We start from the raw sequence: 27,042 nt of genomic DNA, 5'->3' as shown, positions 1-27,042 counted from the left end.
AGAGTTGGCCAAATACCGTCCAGAAAACCAGTCACACTCGCAGAGTAAACCATTCACACTTGCAGAGTAAAGGATTCACTCGCTCATCTGGAGCGCTGCATCTCCAGGTTGTCCTCGCTTTGTGCGCTAGTGGGTGGGGGCGTTCCAAACAATATCGCACAAAGCGAAACCGCAATCGACGGCTGCCTGCCGAGTGGCGCGCGCAGAGGAGGGGATTTAAACCGCATTAAGCGACTCGGTTGGTCGCATGAGCCGAACCCGCTTTGTGCGTGGGAAACGTGTTCACATCCACGGCCATAGGGGCCGTCCATAAATGACGTCACGCACCTGGGGGGGGTGGTCAGACATTTACGACGATGTGTGACGAGGGGGGGGGGGTGAGAAATGTGACGTCACATCAAAATGCGCAACTTTAAATAAATATAGACAGCACGTTCTATATAATTAAATAAAACTGTTTTCTCCAACATCAGAGTGCAGCGCCACATTAAATACGCACTACAATGACAATAGTTTAAAGCGATTTGAAGCATGTTTTAGTTTTTGGGGGGGGGGGGGGGCAGAGCTTTGTTACGTCATATTTGAGGGGGGGGGTCTGACTTTTTGTGACGCCGTGTGACGAGGGGGGGGGTTAAAAATCGTCCAAAATTGCGCGACGTCATTTATGGACGCCCCCAAATACAAAAGACGAAGATCCGCCCTCGTGGCCTGCACAGGCAGTTGGGGCAAGTGAGAGATGCCCCGCCGCGTCGCCTGCTGCTGCTGCTGTTGTTGTTGTTGTTCACACCTTGCAGCAGACGCATTTGAGGCGGAGTTGACCTAGGGCAGGCCCATGACTGGTTCAGGTAATCGTCTCGTTTCGGCCGTGAGCGGGAATGGAGCTCTGCTCGCGAGGCTCGTGGCGATAACCCCGACGCTGCTGCTTCCCACAAAGGTGTTGGCCGTCATGGGTGCTCGCTAACAGCACTTGCCCCAGCAGTCTCTGCAGGCTATCCGGGGCGTCTTTGTTAGGCGGCAGACGCACGCGACTCGCCAGTGACGGCGTCACGAGCTCGTCACGCGCGACGCGGCGCCACTGTGGGGGCGGGGCGGGGGCGGGGGGAGGGGGGAGGGGGCGATGCCCTGGGAGTGATCGCGACTCGCGCGTCCATGGCCACGCGTCCGCTCCGCTCCTTATCCCGAGAGGATCTCGCGGTGTAACAGACGAGACGGGTAAACACGCAGGTGAGCCACAGGTGTGCCAGCCACAGGTGTGCACAGGTGTGCACAGGTGTGCCATAGCCTACAGCTTCACGTACTGTAGCCTACCCTACAGGTAAACACAGGTGAGTCACAGCCTACAGGCATGCTGTAGTAGTATAGCCTACAGCTACAGTGCCCTACAGGTAAACACAGGTGAGTCAGCCTACAGGCATGCTGTAGTGGTATAGCCTACAGGTAAACACAGGTGAGACAGCCTACAGGCATGCTGTAGTGGTATAGCCTACAGCTACAGTGCCCTACAGGTAAACACAGGTGAGTCAGCCTACAGGCATGCTGTAGTGGTATAGCCTACAGCTACAGTGCCCTAAAGGTAAACACAGGTGAGACAGCCTACAGGCATGCTGTAGTGGTATAGCCTACAGCTACAGTGCCCTACAGGTAAACACAGGTGAGTCAGCCTACAGGCATGCTGTAGTGGTGTAGCCTACAGCTACAGTGCCCTACAGGTAAACACAGGTGAGACAGCCTACAGGCATGCTGTAGTGGTATAGCCTACAGGTAAACACAGGTGAGACACAGCCTACAGGCATGCTGTAGTGGTGTAGCCTACAGCTACAGTGCCCTACAGGTAAACACAGGTGAGTCAGCCTACAGGCATGCTGTAGTGGTGTAGCCTACAGCTACAGTGCCCTACAGGTAAACACAGGTGAGACAGCCTACAGGCATGCTGTAGTGGTGTAGCCTACAGGTAAACACAGGTGAGTCACAGCCTACAGGCATGCTGTAGTGGTATAGCCTACAGGTAAACACAGGTGAGACAGCCTACAGGCATGCTGTAGTGGTGTAGCCTACAGCTACAGTGCCCTACAGGTAAACACAGGTGAGTCACAGCCTACAGGCATGCTGTAGTGGTGTAGCCTACAGGTAAACACAGGTGAGACACAGCCTACAGGAGGCATGCTGTAGTGGTGTAGCCTACAGCTGAACACCGGGGAGTTGTCTGGAGCGCATTGTCATCTGGAGTCGGATTCTCGTGGGGGAGTCGGAGGGGTCTGGAACCCGGGGCTGGGGGTCTGGCTCCGTGCCCCTTGTATTCCCCGGGTGGGGGGTGGGTGGGGGGTGGGGGGGTGGGGGGTGGGTGGGGGGTGGGTGGGGGGTGGGTGGGGGGAGTTTGTCCTCCCCTCCCCTGCCCTTATCTCGCTACTGTAGCCGCTCTCACATCAAAGTGCGACGCGCCTGGAGATAGCATCGCTTCCGAGGGCGGCTCCCGCGGGGAGCGGGCGCACGCGACATGGGGTGGGAGGGGGGCTGTGTACAGGGCGTGAACAGGTGTGTGTGTGTGTACACGTGTGTGTGTGTACACGTGTGTGTGTGTGTACACGTGTGTGTGTGTACACGTGTGTGTGTAGAGGTGTGTGTACAGGTGTGTAGGTGTGTGTACAGGTGTGTGTGTGTACAGGTGTGTGTACAGGTGTGTGTGTAGGTGTGTGCAGGTGTGTGTACAGGTGTGTGTGTACAGGTGTGTGTAGAGGTGTGTGTGTAGATGTGTGTGCACAGGTGTGTGTACACGTGTGTGTGTACACGTGTGTGTGTACAGGTGTGTGTACAGGTGTGTGTGTACAGGTGTGTGTAGAGGTGTGTGTGTAGGTGTGTGTGCACAGGTGTGTACAGGTGTGTGTTTACAGGTGTGTACACGTGTGTGTGTACAGGTGTGTGTACAGGTGTGTGTACAGGTGTGTGTGTACAGGTGTGTGTACAGGTTTGTTTACAGGGCGTGTACAGGAGTTTGTACAGGTGTGTGTTTACAGGTGTGTTTGCTTGTGTGTGTACAGGTGTGTTTACAGGTATGTACAGGTGTGTGTACAGGTGTGTGTGTGTACAGGTGTGTTGTGTGCAGGGGTATGTGTTGTCGTGTACCTCGGTGTACGAGGCCATACACCCCCTCATGTGTTGTGCCGGCCGTCATAGGTGCTCGCGAACAGCACTTTCTCCCACATGGTGTGTTAAGGCTATACGGGGAACTTTGTCTTTTTGAGGTATGTGTGCTGGGCTGCGTCCAGGTGAGCGTGCTGGTGTGTATAGTTGAGTGTGTGCGCAGGTGTGCTGGGGTGTGTGCTGGTGTGCGCACATCTGGATGAACGGGGCGGGGGGGTGGAGGATGTTCCTGTGTGTGTTTGGTGTAAGTGTATCCATTGTGTACATGTGTGTGCAGTGTTCGTGTGTGGGTAGGTTGCGTGTAGTGTACACGTGTGTGTGGTATACAGGGGTGTGTAGTATCAGTACGTTGTGGACGTGTCTAATTGGTATGAGTGTATGTAATTAGAGGTGTGTATTGTGCATCGTGTTGTATTTGGATGTGTATATTTTAGGAGTGGCTATATCGTGAGCGGAGAACGTGGGGCAGCGGGTCGCGCACGAAGCCGGCGACCTGAATTCGATCGCAGCCCACACCGGTACTGGGCCTCCCCTAGGTGGACTAAGCCTTGAACGAGTATCCGTCTTAAATGTGGTGTGTGAACACGCAGTGGGGAGACAAAGGCGGCCGAGCGTGGTGCTGGCCACTCTACCCCTCGTGTGCTCTGCTCGTCTCTCGTGGTGCTTGTCCCAGCGGTCTGTTCGAGCCGGCACGGGGATCTTTGTCTTGAGTGGACTCGGGCGTGAGTGTGAGTCGACTCGTATCGCTGCGTTTGGCGACCTTCTTCAAAGTTGCTCTACGGGAAACGTGGGCGCCCCCGCCCCTCTCCCCCACAGCCCCTCCCCGCCACCAGCCCCCGTCGTCTTCCCCGGAACAAAGCAGGACCTCGGGCGCCACAGGTGAGGCTGCCCACAGGTGTGCGGGTCCCGCATGCAGGTACCCCGTCTCACCTGTACCCCACCAGCCCCCCCCCCTCGTGTTCAAAGCGCCACCGCGATCCCGCGGGACAAAGGTGTTGTTTGAAGCGCTCCGGTGACGTCAGCGGAGCCACGGGGAGGGGAGGAGGAAGAGGAGAAGGAGGAGGAGGGGAGGAGGAAGAGGAGGGGAGCCGCCGCCGCCGCGTGTCTCCGTGTGGGTGGCGAGAGGAGCCGCAGCGCTGGCTGCTGTCGCGAGAGACCCCCCCGACACGATGCTCACCGCTGCCCTCTGCCACCGCCCGCTCACGCCACTGGGCGGAAGAACCAATTTGATATTGCAGTTGATGTTAGCTGCGTTCTATTAAGAAGGGTCATTGTCCGAAACGCCACCTATTATATGATATTATATTGTTTAAGACCTCTGTCAGTGTTGTTGACGGATGTGGTGCGGTTTGAATGTGGCTGTAATTTGGACCTGAACGGGATTCACGGTTGCTGAGCACCAACCCAAATGCCCCCAAACGCCGAGCGACCAGCAACAAGCAGTACGCAAGTTGCTATGCAGCACGAGGAGGTGGCCGAGAGGCGAGGCGCCTCGCTCCCGCAGTCTGCGTCGGCAGTCCAACTGAGCCCCCCCCCCCCCCGCTTTATCCGTCGCGTTACCCGCCGCGTTACCCCCTTGCTGCTCGGGGTCCGCACGAGGGGGGGGGTCATATGCACGTGGGGGTGTACGGTGTGTAGGGGGTCAAGGAGAAGGGGGGTACGGGAAAGAGGATGGCGGGAGAGGAGGTGGAAGATCCCCATTGCTCCCCCACGCTCACGATCTTCAGTCTCGGGGGGGGGGGGGGTGATGCGGGAGGGAGGGTGCAGGGTTTGATGGGGGGCTGCTCCGAGGTCCTGGGTTGTCCCGAGGGGGTCCCGAGGGGGGCCGGGCCCCCCCTCAGTGCTGGGAACAAGCCCTGTCTTTGTCTGGCTGCGTCGCCGCGGCTGAACTGCGACGCGCCCCGCACTCTAATTGCGACTCCGCGGAAACGGCGCCGGGGGGGGGGGGCGGGGTGAGGATTGGAGGGGGTGGGGGGCAAGGTAGAGGTCCCCCTAGGGACCCTCCACCACCACCTACTACTGCTGAGCCCCCACCCTCGTGTCCCCCCCCCCCAGCACCACCCAACCATCACCACAGGTTGGCAGAGCTTGTGGATTCTGTAGCGTGCAGATTATGATGATGATGGGGTTCATGTGGTGATGGTGATGATGGTGATGATGATGATGGTGATGATGTTCTGCCGGGTGACGAGAGCTGGGGAAAGTAGAGTTGGAGTGAGGAGAGTATTCGGTGAGTCGGGGATGCGTAAGATGAGAGGGAGAGTGCGTGGAGGAATGGAGAGAGCGTGCGGAGTGGGAGTTGTGGAGAGTTTGGGAGAGTATGAAGGGGGCGATGGAGAGTTGTAGGAAACAATGAAGAGTTGGAGGGAGTCGTCGAGAGTAGGGGGAGAGTGGAGAGAGAGTTTCAATACGTATTGTAGGTGTATTTGTGAGAACTGTTGAGAGTTGTAGAGGGAAATAGAGAAGCAGAGGGAGAATAGGAGAGAGAGAGTAATGGAGTGGGGAGTGAGTGAGAGTGGTGAGTGGGGAGTGAGAGTGGTGAGTGAGGGTGGGGAGTGAGAGTGGGGAGTGAGTGAGTGAGAGTGGTGAGTGAGAGTGATGAGAGTGGTGAGTGAGTGAGAGTGGTGAGTGAGTGAGAGTGGTGAGTGAGAGTGGTGAGAGTGGTGAGTGAGTGAGAGTGGTGAGAGTGGTGAGTGAGTGAGAGTGGTGAGTGAGTGAGAGTGGTGAGTGAGAGTGGTGAGTGAGTGAGAGTGGTGAGTGAGTGAGTGAGAGTGGTGAGTGAGTGAGTGAGTGAGAGTGGTGAGTGAGTGAGAGTGGTGAGTGAGAGTGGTGAGTGAGTGAGAGTGGTGAGTGAGTGAGTGAGAGTGGTGAGTGAGTGAGTGAGAGTGGTGAGTGAGTGAGAGTGGTGAGTGAGTGAGAGTGGTGAGTGCGAGTGGTGAGTGAGAGTGGTGAGTGAGAGTGAGTGGTGAGTGAGAGTGGTGAGTGAGTGAGAGTGGTGAGTGAGAGTGGTGAGTGTGAGTGGTGAGTGAGAGTGAGTGAGTGTGAGTGAGAGTGGTGAGTGCGAGTGGTGAGTGAGAGTGGTGAGTGAGAGTGAGTGGTGAGTGAGAGTGGTGAGTGAGTGAGAGTGGTGAGTGAGAGTGAGTGAGTGAGAGTGGTGAGTGAGAGTGAGTGAGTGTGAGTGAGAGTGGTGAGTGAGTGATAGTGGTGAGTGAGAGTGGTGAGTGAGTGATAGTGGTGAGTGAGAGTGGTGAGTGAGTGAGAGTGGTGAGTGAGAGTGAGTGAGTGTGAGAGTGGTGAGTGAGTGAGAGTGGTAAGTGAGAGTGGTGAGTGAGTGAGAGTGGTGAGTGAGAGTGGTGAGTGAGTGAGAGTGGTGAGTGAGAGTGGTGAGTGAGTGAGAGTGGTGAGTGAGTGAGTGAGAGTGGTGAGTGAGTGAGTGAGAGTGGTGAGAGTGGTGAGTGAGAGTGGTGAGTGAGTGAGAGTGGTGAGTGAGTGAGTGAGAGTGGTGAGTGAGTGAGTGAGAGTGGTGAGTGAGAGTGAGTGGTGAGTGAGAGTGGTGAGTGAGTGAGAGTGGTGAGTGAGAGTGGTGAGTGTGAGTGGTGAGTGAGAGTGAGTGAGTGTGAGTGAGAGTGGTGAGTGCGAGTGGTGAGTGAGAGTGGTGAGTGAGAGTGAGTGGTGAGTGAGAGTGGTGAGTGAGTGAGAGTGGTGAGTGAGAGTGAGTGAGTGAGAGTGGTGAGTGAGAGTGAGTGAGTGTGAGTGAGAGTGGTGAGTGAGTGATAGTGGTGAGTGAGAGTGGTGAGTGAGTGATAGTGGTGAGTGAGAGTGGTGAGTGAGTGAGAGTGGTGAGTGAGAGTGAGTGAGTGTGAGTGAGAGTGGTGAGTGAGTGAGAGTGGTAAGTGAGAGTGGTGAGTGAGTGAGAGTGGTGAGTGAGAGTGGTGAGTGAGTGAGAGTGGTGAGTGAGTGAGTGAGAGTGGTGAGTGAGTGAGTGAGAGTGGTGAGAGTGGTGAGTGAGTGAGAGTGGTGAGTGAGTGAGTGAGAGTGGTGAGTGAGTGAGAGTGGTGAGTGAGAGTGGTGAGTGAGTGAGAGTGGGGAGTGAGTGAGAGTGGGGAGTGAGTGAGTGAGTGAGAGTGGTGAGAGTGGTGAGTGAGTGAGAGTGGTGAGAGTGGTGAGTGAGTGAGAGTGGTGAGTGAGTGAGTGAGAGTGGTGAGTGAGTGAGAGTGGTGAGTGAGAGTGGTGAGTGAGTGAGTGAGAGTGGTGAGTGAGTGAGAGTGGTGAGTGAGTGAGAGTGGTGAGTGAGAGTGGTGAGTGAGTGTGGTGAGTGAGTGTGGTGAGTGAGTGAGTGAGAGTGGTGAGTGAGTGAGAGTGGTGAGTGAGTGAGAGTGGTGAGTGCGAGTGGTGAGTGAGAGTGGTGAGTGAGAGTGGTGAGTGAGTGAGAGTGGTGAGTGAGTGAGAGTGGTGAGTGAGAGTGGTGAGTGAGTGTGGTGAGTGAGTGTGGTGAGTGAGTGAGTGAGAGTGGTGAGTGAGTGAGAGTGGTGAGTGAGTGAGAGTGGTGAGTGCGAGTGGTGAGTGAGAGTGGTGAGTGAGAGTGGTGAGTGAGTGAGAGTGGTGAGTGAGAGTGGTGAGTGAGTGAGAGTGGTGAGTGAGTGAGAGTGAGTGAGTGTGAGTGGTGAGTGAGTGAGAGTGGTGAGTGAGTGAGTGAGAGTGGTGAGTGAGTGAGTGAGTGAGAGTGGTGAGTGAGTGAGAGTGGTGAGTGAGTGAGAGTGGTGAGTGCGAGTGGTGAGTGAGAGTGGTGAGTGAGAGTGGTGAGTGAGTGAGAGTGGTGAGTGAGAGTGGTGAGTGAGTGAGTGAGAGTGGTGAGTGAGTGAGAGTGGGGAGTGAGTGAGTGAGTGAGAGTGGTGAGAGTGGTGAGTGAGTGAGAGTGGTGAGAGTGGTGAGTGAGTGAGAGTGGTGAGTGAGTGAGAGTGGTGAGTGAGTGAGAGTGGTGAGTGAGAGTGGTGAGTGAGTGAGAGTGGTGAGTGAGTGAGTGAGAGTGGTGAGTGAGTGAGAGTGGTGAGTGAGTGAGAGTGGTGAGTGAGAGTGGTGAGTGAGTGTGGTGAGTGAGTGTGGTGAGTGAGTGAGTGAGAGTGGTGAGTGAGTGAGAGTGGTGAGTGAGTGAGAGTGGTGAGTGAGAGTGGTGAGTGAGAGTGGTGAGTGAGTGTGGTGAGTGAGTGTGGTGAGTGAGTGTGGTGAGTGAGTGAGTGAGAGTGGTGAGTGAGTGAGAGTGGTGAGTGAGTGAGAGTGGTGAGTGCGAGTGGTGAGTGAGAGTGGTGAGTGAGAGTGGTGAGTGAGTGCGAGTGGTGAGTGAGAGTGGTGAGTGAGTGAGAGTGGTGAGTGAGTGAGAGTGAGTGAGTGTGAGTGGTGAGTGAGTGAGAGTGGTGAGTGAGTGAGTGAGAGTGGTGAGTGAGTGAGAGTGGTGAGTGAGTGAGAGTGGTGAGTGAGTGAGAGTGGTGAGTGCGAGTGGTGAGTGAGAGTGGTGAGTTAGAGTGGTGAGTGAGTGAGAGTGGTGAGTGAGAGTGGTGAGTGAGTGAGTGAGAGTGGTGAGTGAGTGAGTGAGAGTGGTGAGTGAGTGAGAGTGGTGAGTGAGTGAGAGTGGTGAGTGCGAGTGGTGAGTGAGAGTGGTGAGTGAGTGAGAGTGGTGAGTGAGAGTGGTGAGTGAGTGAGAGTGGTGAGTGAGTGAGAGTGGTGAGTGAGTGAGTGAGAGTGGTGAGTGAGTGAGAGTGGTGAGTGAGAGTGGTGAGTGAGTGAGAGTGGTGAGTGAGAGTGAGTGAGTGTGAGTGAGAGTGGTGAGTGAGTGAGAGTGGTGAGTGAGAGTGAGTGAGAGTGGTGAGTGAGAGTGGTGAGTGAGTGAGAGTGGTGAGTGAGAGTGGTGAGTGAGTGAGAGTGGTGAGTGAGTGAGAGTGGTGAGTGGGTGAGTGAGTGAGTGAGAGTGGTGAGTGAGTGAGAGTGGTGAGTGAGTGAGAGTGGTGAGTGAGAGTGGTGAGTGAGTGAGAGTGGTGAGTGAGTGGTGAGTGAGAGTGGTGAGTGAGTGAGAGTGGTGAGTGAGAGTGGTGAGTGAGTGGTGAGTGAGAGTGGTGAGTGAGTGGTGAGTGAGAGTGGTGAGTGAGTGAGAGTGGTGAGTGAGAGTGGTGAGTGAGTGGTGAGTGAGAGTGGTGAGTGGGTGAGAGTGGTGAGTGAGTGGTGAGTGAGAGTGGTGAGTGAGTGAGAGTGGTGAGTGGGTGAGTGAGTGAGTGAGAGTGGTGAGTGAGTGAGAGTGGTGAGTGAGTGAGAGTGGTGAGTGAGTGAGAGTGGTGAGTGAGAGTGGTGAGTGAGTGAGAGTGGTGAGTGAGAGTGGTGAGTGAGAGTGGTGAGTGAGTGAGAGTGGTGAGTGAGAGTGGTGAGTGAGAGTGGTGAGTGAGAGTGGTGAGTGAGTGAGTGAGAGTGGTGAGTGAGAGTGGTGAGTGAGAGTGGTGAGTGAGTGGTGAGTGAGTGAGAGTGGTGAGTGAGAGTGGTGAGTGAGAGTGGTGAGTGAGAGTGGTGAGTGAGTGAGAGTGGTGAGTGAGAGTGGTGAGTGAGTGAGAGTGGTGAGTGAGAGTGGTGAGGGCAGCATGCGACTGCCCCATCGCGGGGTCACGCCGCGTCACGGGGTCACGCCGCGCGCGCGCTGGTTTCCGGTAATTTGTCCCCGAGTCGAGGGGGTGGGGGAGGGGGCTCGGCTGTCAATGGCACGGGGGGGAGGGGGGTAATGGGGGGAGGGGGATAGGGGGGGGGGTAATGGGGGCTAGGGGGGGTAATGGGGGGAGGGGGCTCGGGGGGTGACGGCCACTGGTGTCTGACGCGGGTTCTGCTCAATAAATAATCTCCACCTTGCACTCCCCTCCCTGCACTCCCCTCCCTGCACTCCCCTCCCTGCACTCCCCTCCTTGCACTCCCCTCCCACGTCATGCGCGCCCCCCGTGGGGAAAGGGGCAGCAGTGGGGGGCACTGCCCCCACTTCACCGCAGCCTCCTCCCCCATCACCACCGCCCTGCCCCCTCCCCACGGACTCGCGCTGCTCAATGGGGGAGGGGGGGGGCTGTGGCGGATTATTTGGCCCTGAAGTCGCGAGTGAGATCAGTACAACCACGTGTACTCAGTAATATACACGCGAGTGTGTGTGCATACATGTCTACACGCGAGTGTGTGTGCATACATGTCTACACGCGAGTGTGTGTGCATACATGTCTACACGCGTGTGTGTGTGCATACATGTATACACGCGAGTGTGTGTGCATACATGTCTACACGCGTGTGTGTGTGCATACATGTATACATGCATGTGTGTAGACATGCATGTGTGTGTGCATACATGTGTATACACGCGTGTGTATACATGTATACGCACACACGCATGTATACACACACATGCACGCCAGCGGGGAGCGGTGGCGCAGTAGTTAGCGCAGTGCGCTATAATGGACCCGCCGACCTGGTTAAACAAACAGTGAACCAAGTTCTCGGCTGACTAGGGAGGAGGACCAACACCGATTCGTCACCAAAGTTTGGCCGTGAGCGAGAGTCGAACTCGGTTCACCGGGTTTGTAGCGGAGTGCACTGACCCCCCCCCCCACGCGTGCCCACGACGCAGACTCCACCACGGCCCCCCCCCCCCCCCGTGGTCTCCGCATTTATTTTTTTTAGGCGACTCGCCGAGTCGGCGAATCGCGGCGCTTTGCCGGAAGAGCGGCGAGTTGAAGCGGTCCGGGTATCGGAGGGGTTCCCCATTGAGTCGGGGGTAGGGTCAGGGTAGGGTCAGGGTAGGGTCAGGGTAGGTTTTAGGGTTATGGGTTCAGATAGCGGTAGGGATAGGAGAATGTTAGGGTTTGGTAAAACAAGAGGTAGGGGTAGAGGTAGGGGTAGAGGTAGGGGTAGAGGTAGGGGTATCGTGTAGGAGTAGGGGTAGGAGTTGGGGTAGAGGTAGGGGTAGGGGTAGGAGTTGGGGTAGAGGTAGGGGTAGGGGTAGAGGTAGGAGTAGAGGTAGGGGTAGAGGTAGGAGTAGGGGTAGAGGTAGGAGTAGGGGTAGGAGTTGGGGTAGAGGTAGGAGTAGGGGTAGAGGTAGGGGTAGGAGTAGGGGTAGAGGTAGGAGTAGGGGTAGAGGTAGGGATAGAGGTAGGGGTATCGTGTAGAGGTAGGGGTAGAGTGTAGGGGTATCGTGTAGGGGTAGGAGTAGGGGTATCGTGTAGGGGTAGAGGTAGGGGTAGAGGTAGGGGTAGAGTGTAGGGGTAGAGGTAGGTGTAGGGGTAGAGTGTAGGGGTAAGGGTAGAGGTAGGGGTAGAGTGTAGGGGTAGAGGTAGGGGTAGAGTGTAGGGGTAGAGGTAGGTGTAGGGGTAGAGTGTAGGGGTAGGGGTAGAGGTAGGGGTAGAGTGTAGGGGTAAGGGTAGAGGTAGAGGTAGGGGTAGAGTGTAGGGGTAGAGGAGTGGACGTTAGAGGTATGGTAACTTTGATTATTTTCAGTTGAAATGTTTCACCTTGAGGATCCCGTGAGATGGAATATCTCGTTCGCAAGAGGGGTCCAGCTCAGGTTGAGGGGCGGGGTTGGTGTGACGGTAGCGGGGAGGGTGCAGGAAGGGTTAGAGGGAGTGGTAAGGATTGAGGGCAGGTTTGAGGATCAGGGGAGTGTCAGGGATCGGGTTTGAAGTCGAGTTCGGACTCGGGTGAGGAGCAGGGCCGAGGCGGGGTTATGGGCAGGCTTCGTGCTCGGGATAGAGTTGGGCTGGGGGGTACGGGGGGGGGGGTAGCTTGGCGGGTACGGGGGGGGTAGCTTGGGGGGTACGGGGGGGTAGCTTGGGGGGTGAGGACGCTGAGGGAGGGACCTGGACGCCATAAATACCGGGAGGGTCCCGGGGAACAATTGGGGGCCTGGCCCCGAGAGCCCGCAGGAAGGGAGGGGGGAGGGGGGGCGGAGGGGGGAGGGGGGGCGGAGGGGGGAGGGGAGGGGGCGGAGGGGGGGGAGGGGGGGGCGGAGAGGGAGCGGCGCCGGACACAGCCCCCCCCCCCGCTCACCGCTCACGATGCTCACCACCCAGAGCACTCCTCACCATATACAAAACACACACACCCCACACACCCCACACAAAGACAAAGATGCTCCGCTCCGTATACCCTTTCACAGGCTGTTGGGGCAAGTGTGGTTCGTGGGTACCTATGGAGGCCAGCAGGGCACACGATGGGTCTGCACCACGCCCGGCCGCCTTTGTGTCCCCAGTGGCGATGTTTGCACATGTTTATACATCGCACCAGATACTCATATATTAATGCCGAGTCGACCTAGGGGAGCCCCAGGAGCAATTCAGATCATTTATCTCAGTAATTGGTCATGATCAGGAATCGAGTTTCGGTCGCTGTGTTTCTAGAGCAGTTCGCTAATGACCGTCACCGCTCCCCACACACAACACCGCATCCCACCCCACACACAACACCGCATCCCACACACAACACCGCATCCCACCCCACACGCAACACCGCATCCCACGCCACACACAACACCGCATCCCACCCCACACGCAACACCGCATCCCACCCCACACACAACACCGCATCCCACACACAACACCGCATCCCACCCCACACGCAACACCGCATCCCACGCCACACACAACACCGCATCCCACCCCACACGCAACACCGCATCCCACCCCACACGCAACACCGCATCCCACCCCACACGCAACACCGCATCCCACCCCACACGCAACACCGCATCCCACCCCACACGCAACACCGCATCCCACCCCACACGCAACACCGCATCCCACCCCACACGCAACACCGCATCCCACCCCACACGCAACACCGCATCCCACCCCACACGCAACACCGCATCCCACCCCACACGCAACACCGCATCCCACCCCACACGCAACACCGCATCCCACCCCACACGCAACACCGCATCCCACCCCACACGCAACACCGCATCCCACGCCACACACAACACCGCATCCCACCCCACACGCAACACCGCATCCCACGCCACACGCAACACCGCATCCCACCCCACACGCAACACCGCATCCCACGCCACACGCAACACCGCATCCCACCCCACACACAACACCGCATCCCACCCCAGGTCTCGCTGCTCGTCTCACCTCCACGCAGGCCCCAGCCTCGTGTGCATCTCTCAGCTGCACAGCGCCGAGTCGCTGATCCCACAGCCTCAACCCCCTCCTCGCTCCCTGGTTTGCCCATCTCCTCCTGGGCCCCTGCTCTCCCAGGATCCAGACACTCGACGTGTTACTGGGTCTGCAGACCCAGGTCCCCGATTTTCCAGAATCCAGGTCCCCCCCGTGTCGTATCCTCGTGGTTCTCCTGGGCTAAGGTCCCCAATATGCCAGGTTCCAACCCCCCAGGCTTTGAGATCTCAGGTCCCTCTTGTTCTCCCGAGATCCAACCTGGTCTCCACAGGTCCCCCCTGGACCCCCCAGGTCCCCCTTGGACCCCCTAGCCCCCCCCTGGACCCCCCCAGGTCCCCCCCTGGACCCCCCCAGGTCCCCCCTGGACCCCCCCAGGTCCCCCCTGGACCCCCCAGGCCTCCCTGGACCCCCCTGGACCTCCCAGGTCCCCTCTGGACCCCCTAGACCCCCCTGGACTTCCCAGGTCCCCTCTGGACCCCCTAGACCCCCCTGGACCTCCCAGGTCCCCTCTGGACCCCCCAGGCCCCCCCTGGACCCTCCTGGACCCCCTAGGCCCCCCCTGGACCCCCCAGGTCCCCCCTGGACCCCCCAGGTCCCCCCTGGACTCCCCAGGTCCCCGTGATACGCTCTCTGATTTCCCGTGCCGCACCTCGCACACGTGACCTTGCTATTTTCCATTCTCGCCTGGAAACGGAAGGGCCGGCCCTTATACACTCACACTGACACACTCACACACTCTCACCGACACTGACACACTCACACGTACTCTCACCGACACACTCACACGTACATTCACGTGCACAACACACAGACACACTCACACCGACACACTCACACCGACACACTGACACACTCACATCGACACACTCACACCGACACACTCACACGTACATTCACGTGCACAACACACCGACACACTCACACCGACACACTCACACCGACACACTCACACCGACACACTCACACCGACACACTCACACCGACACACTCACACCGACACACTCACACTCACACCGACACACTCACACCGACACACACACTTTATATAATAACACACACACACACACCCTTACACACGCACACACACTTTATAAAGTAACACACACACGCCCTTACACACTCACATACACTGTATATAGTAACACACACACCCTTACACACTCACATACACTGTATATAATAACACACACACAACAACAACCGCCATTCGCCACTAAGTGGCGGTGACGTCACCACGACGCTTGTGCCAGGCCATGTGCACCTTGAGGCCACGTGAAGTGTCGAACGCCCGCTGGCAGGAGGTCACGGGGCAGACCCAGGTGCCACGGGTCGACTGACCGAGATGACCAAGATGACTGGCTGATGCACCACCTGTGCCCCCTACTGTACCAACTTGCTGTGCTTTAGCCACCCGGCGCTCCGCTCGTTGTTGTGAGCGTCGCTCCTCCGCCCTCCGTTGTTGTTGGAGGGCGACTGCCTCCAACTGCCCAGTAGCGTCCGTCACGAGCCTCCTCCACAGAGGCCGATCTTGACACCGCTGGTACCAGTCATCGGCAAGTCCACTCAACTCCACGTCCTCCTGTACCACATCACTCCATCTCTTCTCTAGCCCGTGCCGCGCCCGTTTAGCCCCCTCGATCCGGCCGAACAAAAGCTGCTTTGGCATGCGGAGGCTGGGCATGCGGGCTACATGACCCAGCCAACGCAGCCTTGCCTGTCGGAGGAGCTCACCGATGGGACTTTGCCCAGATCTTTCAAAGATTTGTGAGCTTCTCACACAATCCAGCCTGGTTAAACCCAGGATGGATCGTAGGCAGGCCAGCCTAAATATTTCCAACCGGCACACACACACCCTTACACACTCACATACACTTTATATAATAACACACACACACACCCTTACACACTCACATACACTTTATATAGTAACACACACACACACCCTTACACACTCACTCACTTTATATAATAACACACACACACACACACCCTTACACACTCACTCACTTTATATAATAACACACACACTCACTCACTTTATATAGTAACACACACACGCCCTTACACACGCACATACACTTTATATAATTGCATACACGCATCACTTTCATGTTTACGGTTAGACACGTGTGCAGTATATGTGCAGCAAACCGGTAACCGATTCTTACCAGGTTTTCTTCATGCGGTTACCGGTTAATGTAAATCCATTACAACCCCCCCACTCGTGACGCGTTTTATTTTGGGCATCGCCCCATCGCCCCGATGCCGCGCACCGCAGCCCCTCCCCTCCTCCCCCCCTCGCTGTGCCCCCCCCCCCCCACAGAGTCGGGGCTCTCCTCGCCACGCGCCACTCGCGCTGCCGCTGCTGCTGCTCCCGCCGCGCTCATTGCGTCCTTGACGCCTCCGCCCGACGTGGAGGGCTCCTGCTCCTGCTGCTGCTGCTGCTGCTCCTGCTGCTGCTGCTGCTCCTGCTCCTGCTGCTGCTGCTCCTGCTGCTGCTGCTGCTGCTGCTGCTGCTGCTGCTGCTGCTGCTGCTGCTCCTGCTGCTGCTGCTGCTGCTCCTGCTGCTGCTGCTCCTGCTGCTGCTGCTGCTGCTCCTGCTGCTGCTGCTGCTGCTCCTGCTGCTGCTGCTGCTGCTCCTGCTGCTGCTCCTGCTGCTCCTGCTGCTCCTGCTGCTGCTGCTCCTGCTGCTCCTGCTGCTGCTGCTGCTCCTGCTGCTGCTGCTGCTGCTGCTCCTGCTGCTGCTGCTGCTGCTCCTGCTGCTGCTGCTGCTGCTGCTCGTGGCGGTCCACGCGGAGCGGAACCACCGCGCTCGCTCGCCCACTCACCCACTCCAGCAGCACTGCAGCTCACAGCACTTCTCTTTCACTCGCACTCGCCCACAAAGCTCCAGCGGTCAGCAACAAACTGCACGACCAAAGGGTGCAATAGATAAGAGAGTAGCGCGCGCCCTGAAGTTGCCAAGGGTATTGTTACAGCTTGGGGGGAAGAGAGATGACGCTGATGGGAGAGGGGATTCCAAAGTGGAGCAGTGCGAGGGATAGAAGCAGACAGAAGTGTGGTGAGCGCCGAGTGAGTGGGTGGGTGGGTGAGTGAGTGGGTGAGTGAGTGGGTGAGTGGGTGAGTGGGTGAGTGGGTGAGCGGCGAGTGAGTGAGTGGGTGGGTGAGTGAGCGGGTGAGTGGGTGGGTGAGTGAGCGGGTGAGTGGGTGGGTGAGCCAGTGAGCGGGTGAGTGAGCGGCGAGCGAGTGAGCGGCGAGCGGGTGAGTGAGTGAGTGAGCGAGCGAGCGTGTTGTTGCAGGTGGTGGTAGTTGAACAGTGTGGATGAGACGGTACAGTTTGGTTGACGGAGTCCTAAACACGGGTGGAGGAACCACGGCAGTAGTGATACAAGAGTGGCGAGGCGCCTGTGCGTGCGACAAGTGACTACACGGGAGTTGGCAGGTACAAATATACACACGTTTATTGGGGGGCCGTGGGGGTGCAAGAGGGGGGGAGTGGGGGTCGAGTGTGGGGGCTCCGCAGTGCGGCTTGCGATGTCTTCTCCGTGTAACCGCGACCTCCCGGAGCGCCACGCCGCGGCTCAGAGGGGCCGGGGTCGCCGGGGTCGCCGGGGTCGCCGGGGTCGCCGGGGTCGCCGGGGTCGTGGCTCCCGATCCGCGGCGAGGAGCAGGGTCCGTCCTGCAGGGGGGGGGGGGGATCTCGCCCCCCCCGTCCCTCGCCCCGCCCCCACCTCCACCCGCCCCCTCGCCCCCTACAGGTGCGTGAAGTGCAGGTGCGGCATGGAGCAGTGCGGGGGCAGCATCGGAGGGGAGGGGCCTGGGGATGGGGGGGGGAGAATAGTCACTCACGTGATCTCCGGCGTAGTCACGTGTTCTAGGGATGCTGTCGGGTGTAGTAAGTGCTGTAGGTGGAGTTGGTGCTGTTGGGTATCGCCACTTGCTGCGGAAGGGTGTAGTGACGTACTGTAGGGGTGCCTGTAGGCGGGGTAGGAGAGCTCCACGGCCACGTGGTGGGGATGGGGGTGCCGCCCCCCCGGGCCCCCTGGCCCCCCCGCCCCCTGCGCGTGTGGAGGAGGCGACACGTGCTTCTTGTGTCGTGCACGGCAGTTCTGGAACCACACCTGAGGGGGTGGGGAGCGGAGGAAGTTAAGGGGGTGTGCTGCTGGTGGTGCTGGTGGTGCTGGTGGTGGTGGTGCTGCTACACATGTACACTAGAGGCCGACCGAAATTCGGTTTTGGCGCCGAAAGTTGGCAAATGGCCTCTTTTGGCAAACTTTCAGTTTTCAGTCGAAAGTCAAGTTTGAACTTTCGGTCATTCGTCAACCGAAGATCTATTTTTAGAATATAACGCTCGTGCCACGTCTGTCACTCTGCCTATCGGCCGGTCAGTCGGTGCTAGGCAATCCTGTGCGATAGGCTGCAAACACACACGCACGTCAGCAGCAGCAGCAGCTTGGGAGCGAGGTGACAGCCGCAACCAATTGTCTCTGCTAATGTAGATACGACTGGTCAACAGATTCAGCCTGTCTGGCTGAATGCGGAAAAACTGTTGTTTCTTAACTACAACATTCGTTTGTTTGGATATAATTACTAGGTAAGTAACACCTAAAGATTTTATATTTAGCGACTCTTACTGCAGGCTCTGAATGATTAGTTCTAGATTTCGTTTTAATTCAAGTGGCATTGTATTATGACATACTTCATCAATCTTGTGTTCGGTAACTTCGGTTATATACCTTTCTGTTTCGGTCTCGGTCGAAAGTGAAGTTAAACTTTCGGTTTCGGCCGAAAGTCAATTTTTTTGTTTTGGTCTGGTTTCGGTTTCGGCCGAAACTAGTGTGCACACAAGGGCTGTGCACACAAGGGGGTGTACACACAAGGGGGTGTACACACAAGGGGTGTGCACACAAGGGGTGTGCACACAAGGGGTGTGCACACAAGGGGTGTGCACACAAGGGGTGTGCACACAAGGGGTGTGCACACACAAGGGGTGTGCACACACAAGGGGTGTGCACACAAGGGGTGTGCACACAAGGGGTGTGCACACAAGGAGTGTGCACACAAGGGGTGTGCACACAAGGGGGTGTGTACACAAGGGGCTGTGCACTGGGTATGTCACAGGTGTGCACTGGGTATGTCACAGGTGTGCACTGGGTATGTCACAGGTGTGCACTGGGTATGTCACAGGTGTGCACTGGGTATGTCACAGGTGTGCACTGGGTATGTCACAGGTGTGCACTGGGTATGTCACAGGTGTGCACTGGGTATGTCACAGGTGTGGACTGTCGTGAGCAGCGGCGGCACAACGGTTGTCGTGCCGCACTACGAACCTCATGCCCCTCTGGGGTTCAATTCCACGGCCAACTCCAGTGACGATTATCTGAACCGGTCCTGGGCCTCTCCTCAGTCGACTTAGTCTTAAATTAGTACCTGTTGCGTTGTGTAAACATTAGCACAGGAGAGACAAAGGCGGCCGGGCACGGCCCTGGCCACTCACCCCCTCTTGTGCGGTGCCAGTCTTCATTTGTTTGCTCACAGCACTTGTCCCCACAGCCTGTTAAAGGCTGCACGGGGGACCTGTGGTGAGGAGTGGGGTGTGATGGGGAAGGGGATGCGAGAGGGATGTGTGGCGAGTGAGGCTCACCTGGATGACCCTGCGGCTGAGCCCTGTGAGGTCGGCCAGCTTCTGCAGGGTCTGCGCGTCGGGGTTGTTGTCCTGGGCGAACTGCGCCTGCATCACCTGAGCCACGGGGCCGCTTAGACACGGGGTCACGGGTGCAGCGGTGCCATGCGCATGTGTGTTTACAAGTCTTTGTGCAGGGACGAGTGTGTACAGATGTATGAGCAGGAGTGTGTGTCTACAGGTGTGCGCGCAAGGGTGCGCGCAGGTGTGCGTTTGTCACCTATACACACATCTGTTCATACACCTGTAGACACACATCTGTTCATACACCTATAGACACACATCTGTTCATACACCTGTAGACACACATCTGTTCATACACCTGTAGACACACATCTGTTCATACACCTGTAGACACACATCTGTTCATACACCTGTAGACACACATCTGTTCATACACCTGTAGACACACACACCTGTTCATACACCTGTAGACACACACACCTGTTCATACACCTGTAGACACACACACCTGTAACTACGTAGGTGCTCGCTAACAACACTTGCCCCAACAGTTTGTTAAGGCTACACGGGGGATATGTCTTTGTGCGCACAGGTGTGTACGTACACGTGTGTTTACACGTGTGTGTGTGTGTGTGTGCACACGTGTGTGTGTACAGGGTGTGTGCACACGTGTGTGTGTACACGTGTGTGTACATGTGTACACACACACATGTGTGCGCACACGTGTGTGTACATGTGTACACACACACATGTGTGCGCACGTTTGTGTGTACATGTGTACACACACACACATGTGTGCGCACGTTTGTGTGTACAGGTGTGTGTACAGGTGTGTGTACACACACGTGTGTGTGTATACGTGTGTGTGTGTATGTACACGTGTGTGTGTATACACGTGTGTGTGTGCACACGTGTGTGTGTGCACACGTGTGTGTGTGCACACGTGTGTGTGTGCACACGTGTGTGTGTACAGGGTGTGTGCCCACACACGTGTGTGCGCACGTTTGTGTGTACAGGTGTGTGTACAGGTGTGTGCACACACGTGTGTACACGTGTGTGCACACACACGTGTATGCACACGTGTGTGTACAGGGTGTGCGCACACACACGTGTGTGCGCACGTTTGTGTGTACAGGTGTGTGTACAGGTGTGTGCACACGTGTGTGTGTACACGTGTGAGCTCTCGCCTGCAGCTGCTCTGCCGTGAAGGAGGTCCGCGCTCGCTTCGCCGGCTTCCCCTGCGCCCCCTCCCCCTCGCCCCCTGTGGGGACCCCCTCGGGCCCCCCCACGGCGCCTGCGACACAGAATCCCCGCGTCACGACAGACACACCGCGTCACGTGGTCACCCCACGCTGCCCAGGTAAACTGCGCTTCACACAGAATAACAATCTGCCCTCTACAGCAGAGGATTCATCATCGTCGTAATCGTAATCAACAATTAAAAGTAACATTTTACAAACGACATAACATTACCAGCAAAAAAGATAAACAGAGAATAATAAATAAAACAATACATAATTGAATGCAGCGGATTGTTTGCGAATAGCGACGCCGCGTGGCATTCTGACCCCCGGGGGAACGGGGTCAGAATTACCAGGGGAATTAAAATCTCACGGCGGCTCTCCGTCCCTGATGCCGTGACAACAGACAAAGAGCCCATGTCTCGCCTTAACAGACCGATTGGGGGAAGTGCTGCTAGCGAGCACCTACGAAGGCCGGCATCGCACACGAGATGGTGGCCAGCCTCACGCCCGGCTGAGTCGACCTAGGGGAGGCCCAGGACCTGTTCAGATAATCGTCGCTGGCGTTGGTGGCCGTGAGTGGGAATCGATCTCGTGGTTCGTAGCGCAGCGTAGCGCTAACCACTGCGCTACTGCTCTCACACACACCCCCCCCCCCATCACACACACCCCCCCCCCATCACACACACACACTCCCCCCCCCATCACACACACACCCCCCCCATCACACACACACCCCCCCCATCACACACACACCCCCCCCCCATCACACACACACACCCCCCCCCCCATCACACACACACACACACCCCCCCCATCACACACACACACACACCCCCCCCATCACACACACACACACCCCCCCCCCATCACACACACACACACCCCCCCCCATCACACACACACACCCCCCCCCCCATCACACACACACACCCCCCCCCCATCACACACACACACCCCCCCCCCCATCACACACACACACCCCCCCCCATCACACACACACACCCCCCCCCATCACACACACACACCCCCCCCCCATCACACACACACCCCCCCCCCCCCACACACACACACACCCCCCCCCCCATCACACACACACACACCCCCCCCCATCACACACACACACACACCCCCCCCCATCACACACACACACACACCCCCCCCATCACACACACACACACACCCCCCCCATCACACACACACACACACCCCCCCCATCACACACACACACCACCCCCCCCCATCACACACACACACACACCCCCCCCATCACACACACACACACACCCCCCCCATCACACACACACACACACCCCCCCCATCACACACACACCCCCCCCCCCATCACACACACACCCCCCCCCCATCACACACACACCCCCACCCCCCCATCACACACACACCCCCCCCCCCCCACACACACACCCCCCCCCATCACACACACACCCCCCCCCCCATCACACACACACCCCCCCCCATCACACACACACACCCCCCCCCATCACACACACACACACCCCCCCCCCATCACACACACACACCCCCCCCCATCACACACACACTCCCCCCCCCCATCACACACACACACCCCCCCCCCCATCACACACACACACACCCCCCCCCCCCATCACACACACCCCCCTCCCCCATCACACACACCCCCCTCCCATCACACACACACACACCCCCCCCCCCCATCACACACACACACCCCCCCCCCCATCACACACACACACACACACTCCCCCCCTTCCATCACACACACACACACCCCCCCCATCACACACACACACACACCCCCCCCATCACACACACACCCCCCATCACACACACACACACACACCCCCCCCATCACACACACACACCCCCCCCCATCACACACACACACACCCCCCCCCCATCACACACACACACACCCCCCCCCCCATCACACACACACACACCCCCCCCCCCATCACACACACACACACCCCCCCCCCCCATCACACACACAACACCCCCCCCAATCACACACACACACACCCCCCCATCACACACACACACACCCACCCCCCATCACACACACACACCCCCCATCACACACACACACACACCCCCCATCACACACACACACACCCCCCCCCATCAGACACACACACACACCCCCCCCCATCACACACACACACACACCCCATCACACACACACACACCCCCCCTCATCAGACACACACACACACCCCCCCCCATCACACACACACACACACCCCCCCCCATCACACACATACACACACACCCCCCTCATCACACACACACACCCCCCCAGCACACACACACACCCCCCCCCCCCCATCACACACACCCCCCCCATCACACACACACTCCCCCTCCCTATCACACACACACACTCCCCCCCCATCACACACCCCCCCCCATCACATACACATACACCCCCCCCCATTACACACACCCCCCCCCCATCACACACACACACACCCCATCACACACACACACACCCCCCCCCCATCACACACACCCCCCCCATCACACACGCACCCCCCCCCCCCCCATCACACACACTCCCCCCCCCCCCCCATCACACACACCCCCCCCATCACACACACCCCCCCCCCATCACACACACACCCCCCCCCCCTCCATCACACACACACCCCCATCACACACACCCCCCCCCCCCATCACACACACCCCCCCCCATCACACACACACCCCCCCCCATCACACACACACACACCCCCCCCCCCCCATCACACACACACACACATCCCCCCCTCCATCACACACACACACACACACACCCCCCCATCACACACACACACACACCCCCCCATCACACACACACACACACACCCCCCCCCATCACACACACACACACACACCCCCCCCCCATCACACACACACACACACATACCCCCCCCATCACACACACACACACACCCCCCCCCATCACACACACACACACACCCCCCCCCCCATCACACACACACACACACCCCCCCCCATCACACACACCCCCCCCATCACACACACACCCCCCCCCCCATCACACACACACTCCCCCCCATCACACACACACTCCCCCCCATCACACACACACTCCCCCCCCCTATCACACACACACACTCCCCCCCCCCATCACACACCCCCCCCCCATCACACACACACCCCCCCCCATCACATACACATACACCCCCCCCCATCACACACCCCCCCCATCACACACACCCCCCCCCCATCACATACACATACACCCCCCCCCCATCACACACCCCCCCCCATCACACACACCCCCCCCCCCATCACATACACATACACCCCCCCCCATCACACACACACCCCCCCCATCACACACACCCCCCCCCCCATCACATACACATACACCCCCCCCATCACACACACCCCCCCCCCCATCACACACACACACCCCCCCCTCCATCACACACACACCCCCATCACACACACACCCCCATCACACACACACCCCCCCCCCCATCACACACACCCCCCCCCATCACACACACACACACATCCCCCCCCTCCATCACACACACACACACATCCCCCCCTCCATCACACACACACATCCCCCCCTCCATCACACACACACATCCCCCCCTCCATCACACACACACACATCCCCCCCTCCATCACACACACACACATCCCCCCCTCCATCACACACACACACACACCCACACACACCCCCCTCCATCACACACACACACCCCCATCACACACACAAACCCCCCTCACACACACACAAACCCCCCTATCACACACACACAAACCCCCCTATCACACACACACAAACCCCCCTATCACACACACACAAACCCCCCTATCACACACACACACACACCCCCATCACACACACACACACACACCCCCATCACACACACACACATCACACACACACACACACACCCCCATCACACACACACACCCCCATCACACACACACACACACACCCCCATCACACACACACACACACCCACACACCCCCCCCATCACACACACACACCCCCCCCCCATCACACACACACACACACACAAACCCCCATCACACACACACTCACACCCACATCACACACACACACACACCCCCCCATCACACACACACACAAACCCCCATCACACACACACACAAACCCCCATCACACACACACACACATACCCACATCACACACACACACACCCCCCCATCACACACACACACACAAACCCCCATCACACACACACAAACCCCCATCACACACACACACACACCCACACCCCCATCACACACACACACAAACCCCCATCACACACACACCCACACACACACCCATCACACACGCAACTCCACACGCACCGTGTTGGAGGAGGAGGCCGGCGGGCGCCGCGGTCGAAGTGGCCAAGGTTCCTTGCCCTTGGCCAGGCGCTGCACCCTGCTGCTGCTGCTGATGCCCCTGCTGCTGCTGCAGGAAGGCGCGGTAGTGCGCCCTGCACAGGAGGCGGCCGCCGTCGGCCAGGCCGAACTCCTCGCCCGTGGCGAGCTGGCGCTTGCAGGCGGCGCACGCGAAGCACGCCAGGTGGAAGACGAGGCCCCGGGCGCGCCGCACCCAGTCGCTGGGCTGCACGTGGCGGCCGCAACGCGAGCACTTGCGCCCGAAGCGCCTGGGTTCATCATTCACAATGGAAGAACGAGGAGACCTCGATTTAAAGCTTTCGTGACTGCAGGGATTCATCTTCTTGGTTCTTTCGGTAAAGTCACATAGAAGAGAAATATAATAATAATAATAAAACATAATAAAATACAATTCTCACGACGTTTCGGCCACAACGCAAGTAGCCGTCCTTAGGTGAAGAACAGGGCTGTCGGAAAGACCTGTTCTTCACCTGAGGTCTGTCGGAAAAACCTGTTCTTCACCTGAGGACGGCTGCTTGCGTTGTGGCCGAAACGTCGTGAGAATTGTATTGTATTATGTTATATATTATTATTTTATTATTTCCCTTCTACCAAGAAGAAATAAACGAGAAGACCGTTCACTGAAACGTCGACTGTTTTGCACCGGTAGGGTCGTGATGAATGTATGCTGCATGTTGACCGTACGTAGCCAACGGCGCTATTGTGCGTGCGCAGTGCTTAGCGTACTGCACTATAAATCCGGTGAGCCGAGTTCGGATATGTGGAGAGGCGGGTATGTGGAGGAGACGTTACTGATCCAGCTAATGAGCACGTGGTGTACACGGGGGGGGGGGGGGGGTCACCGAGAGCCACGTGGCGCAGCGAGAGGATGATGCCGCGGCAGGCGGGACGCGGTGGGTCGCGGCGAGGGGCGCTGCTGTGGTTGCGTGGCGAGGCGTTTTGGCAACACTGTCATAGTCTTTGGTTCTTTCGCGTAGATAGAAACATAAAGTGAATAAAAATAATACTGTAGCCTGGTGCTTGATCGGAGTGAGTGTACTGGCAGTCTGTAATGTAGACTGTAGCAATGGGTATTGGAAGTGTGGTGCCAAGCTGTGGTGAGTTTGGTCATCTATAGCGAGGTTCTGGAAAGCTGTGACGAGGAGCAGCACCTGAGGTAGTCAAGTTTACAGAAGACGTCTCTGTCGCGGTAGAAGCAGCTGCTGTGGCGGCTCAGGGGGCTGTGGCACACGGAGCACGCGAGGCACCGCACGTGCCAGCACTGCTCACTCACCTATCGGGGGGGGGGGGGGGGCACACGGGGGCGCGTGGGGACCCGTGGGGGTCACGGTGTCAGGGCGGTCACGGCAGTCGCGCACGGCCCTCCCCATAGCGGCGCCGCGTCTCCCATTCCCCGTCTCCCATTCCCCGCGCACCGTCGCGGCTTCGGTGCGCGTCTCCCGTTTACAACCCTGAAGAGCGAGTGGCGGAAATTACACGTTCATATGACGAAGGCGAGGCTATCCTAGGACAATAACCGCTGTTAACTTGCCAACAAAGTGGTACCAATTTTCTCGACCCGAAAGGGAGGATGTGATGATGATAGGCCTCCCACGTGGCCGGCAGAATTCGGCGGGGGGGGGGGGCTTGGTTCTGAAGATTGGGGTGTTCGTGGCTCTGGTGGTTTGTGGTTCTGAAGGTTCTTGCATTTCTAGAGGTTCTGGTTCGTATCGGTTCCCGTGATCCCGTTTCGTGTCTCACCTTGAGTAGGAATCTGTCGAGGATCTCGTGTCCGCACCGCGCGCACATGGGGGGGACCTTCCCGGGGCCACCCTGGGGGGGTCCGGAGGGCCCTGGCGAAGAGGGCCCCCCCTCCCTCTCCCTCCGCGCCGGGGCCTCTCGCCGGTCCCGCGGGGGGGCCCTGCCGCGAGGGCCCCGCCGGGGAGCGTGCGGACGAGGTGGACGAGGTGGACGAGGGAGGGGGGGAGCGTGACCCCGCCTCCTCGTGGGGTGGTGGCACGTGGCCCGAGCGGGGAGCCTGCACGGTCAAGGTCACGGTCAGAGGTCACGGTCAGGAGTCGTGAGGGTCACGCCCCCGAGCAACGGGGGGGGGGGGGGAGCAGGGTAATCGCCTGCAGCGAGAGGGGAGGGGCGCTGCTTATTAACGCCCAATGAGGCAATTACCCAATCACGTTTTATAGTCAAAGTCCTAAATTGTTTACAAATGTTGCCTAATCCCATATTGCCCCCACCATCGCGTTGCCCCCACCCCCTTCAGTGTCTCTCCATGGAGCCACGCGGGTTTAACACGCAGCGTCTCATCAGCAGATTCTGGCCGGCTTGAACGAATGCTGGAAAACGGCCACAGATATTATTGGCAGGGACCCTCTCTCCTGTGAGATGTGGGTCCGAGGTTCGACGCAAAGCTCGAACCTCGGAGCGTGG

The 27,042-nt window shown here is 58.2% G+C and overlaps 1 protein-coding gene across 1 annotated transcript; it reads right to left on the bottom strand.

Moving 5' to 3' along the window:
- Positions 1-83: 83 nt before the first annotated feature.
- LOC144938000 (LIM/homeobox protein Lhx8-like) lies at positions 84-26,406 on the bottom strand. The gene is made up of 9 exons (XM_078865697.1): positions 26,359-26,406; positions 25,770-25,891; positions 24,621-24,866; positions 20,160-20,223; positions 18,970-19,065; positions 17,400-17,446; positions 9,074-9,101; positions 972-1,075; positions 84-126 (listed from the first exon to the last, which is right to left on the bottom strand). The coding sequence occupies exons 1-9, from the start codon at positions 26,404-26,406 to the stop codon at positions 84-86; spliced, it is 798 nt and encodes a 265-aa protein (XP_078721823.1).
- Between the last annotated feature and the right edge of the window lie 636 nt (positions 26,407-27,042).

The sequence above is a fragment of the Lampetra fluviatilis genome, chromosome 20 (genome assembly GCF_964198595.1).
Source record: "Lampetra fluviatilis chromosome 20, kcLamFluv1.1, whole genome shotgun sequence".
Taxonomy (NCBI): domain Eukaryota; kingdom Metazoa; phylum Chordata; class Hyperoartia; order Petromyzontiformes; family Petromyzontidae; genus Lampetra; species Lampetra fluviatilis.
The sequence above is the reverse complement of the archived record's forward strand: the minus strand, read 5'-3'. Positions and strand labels throughout refer to the sequence as shown.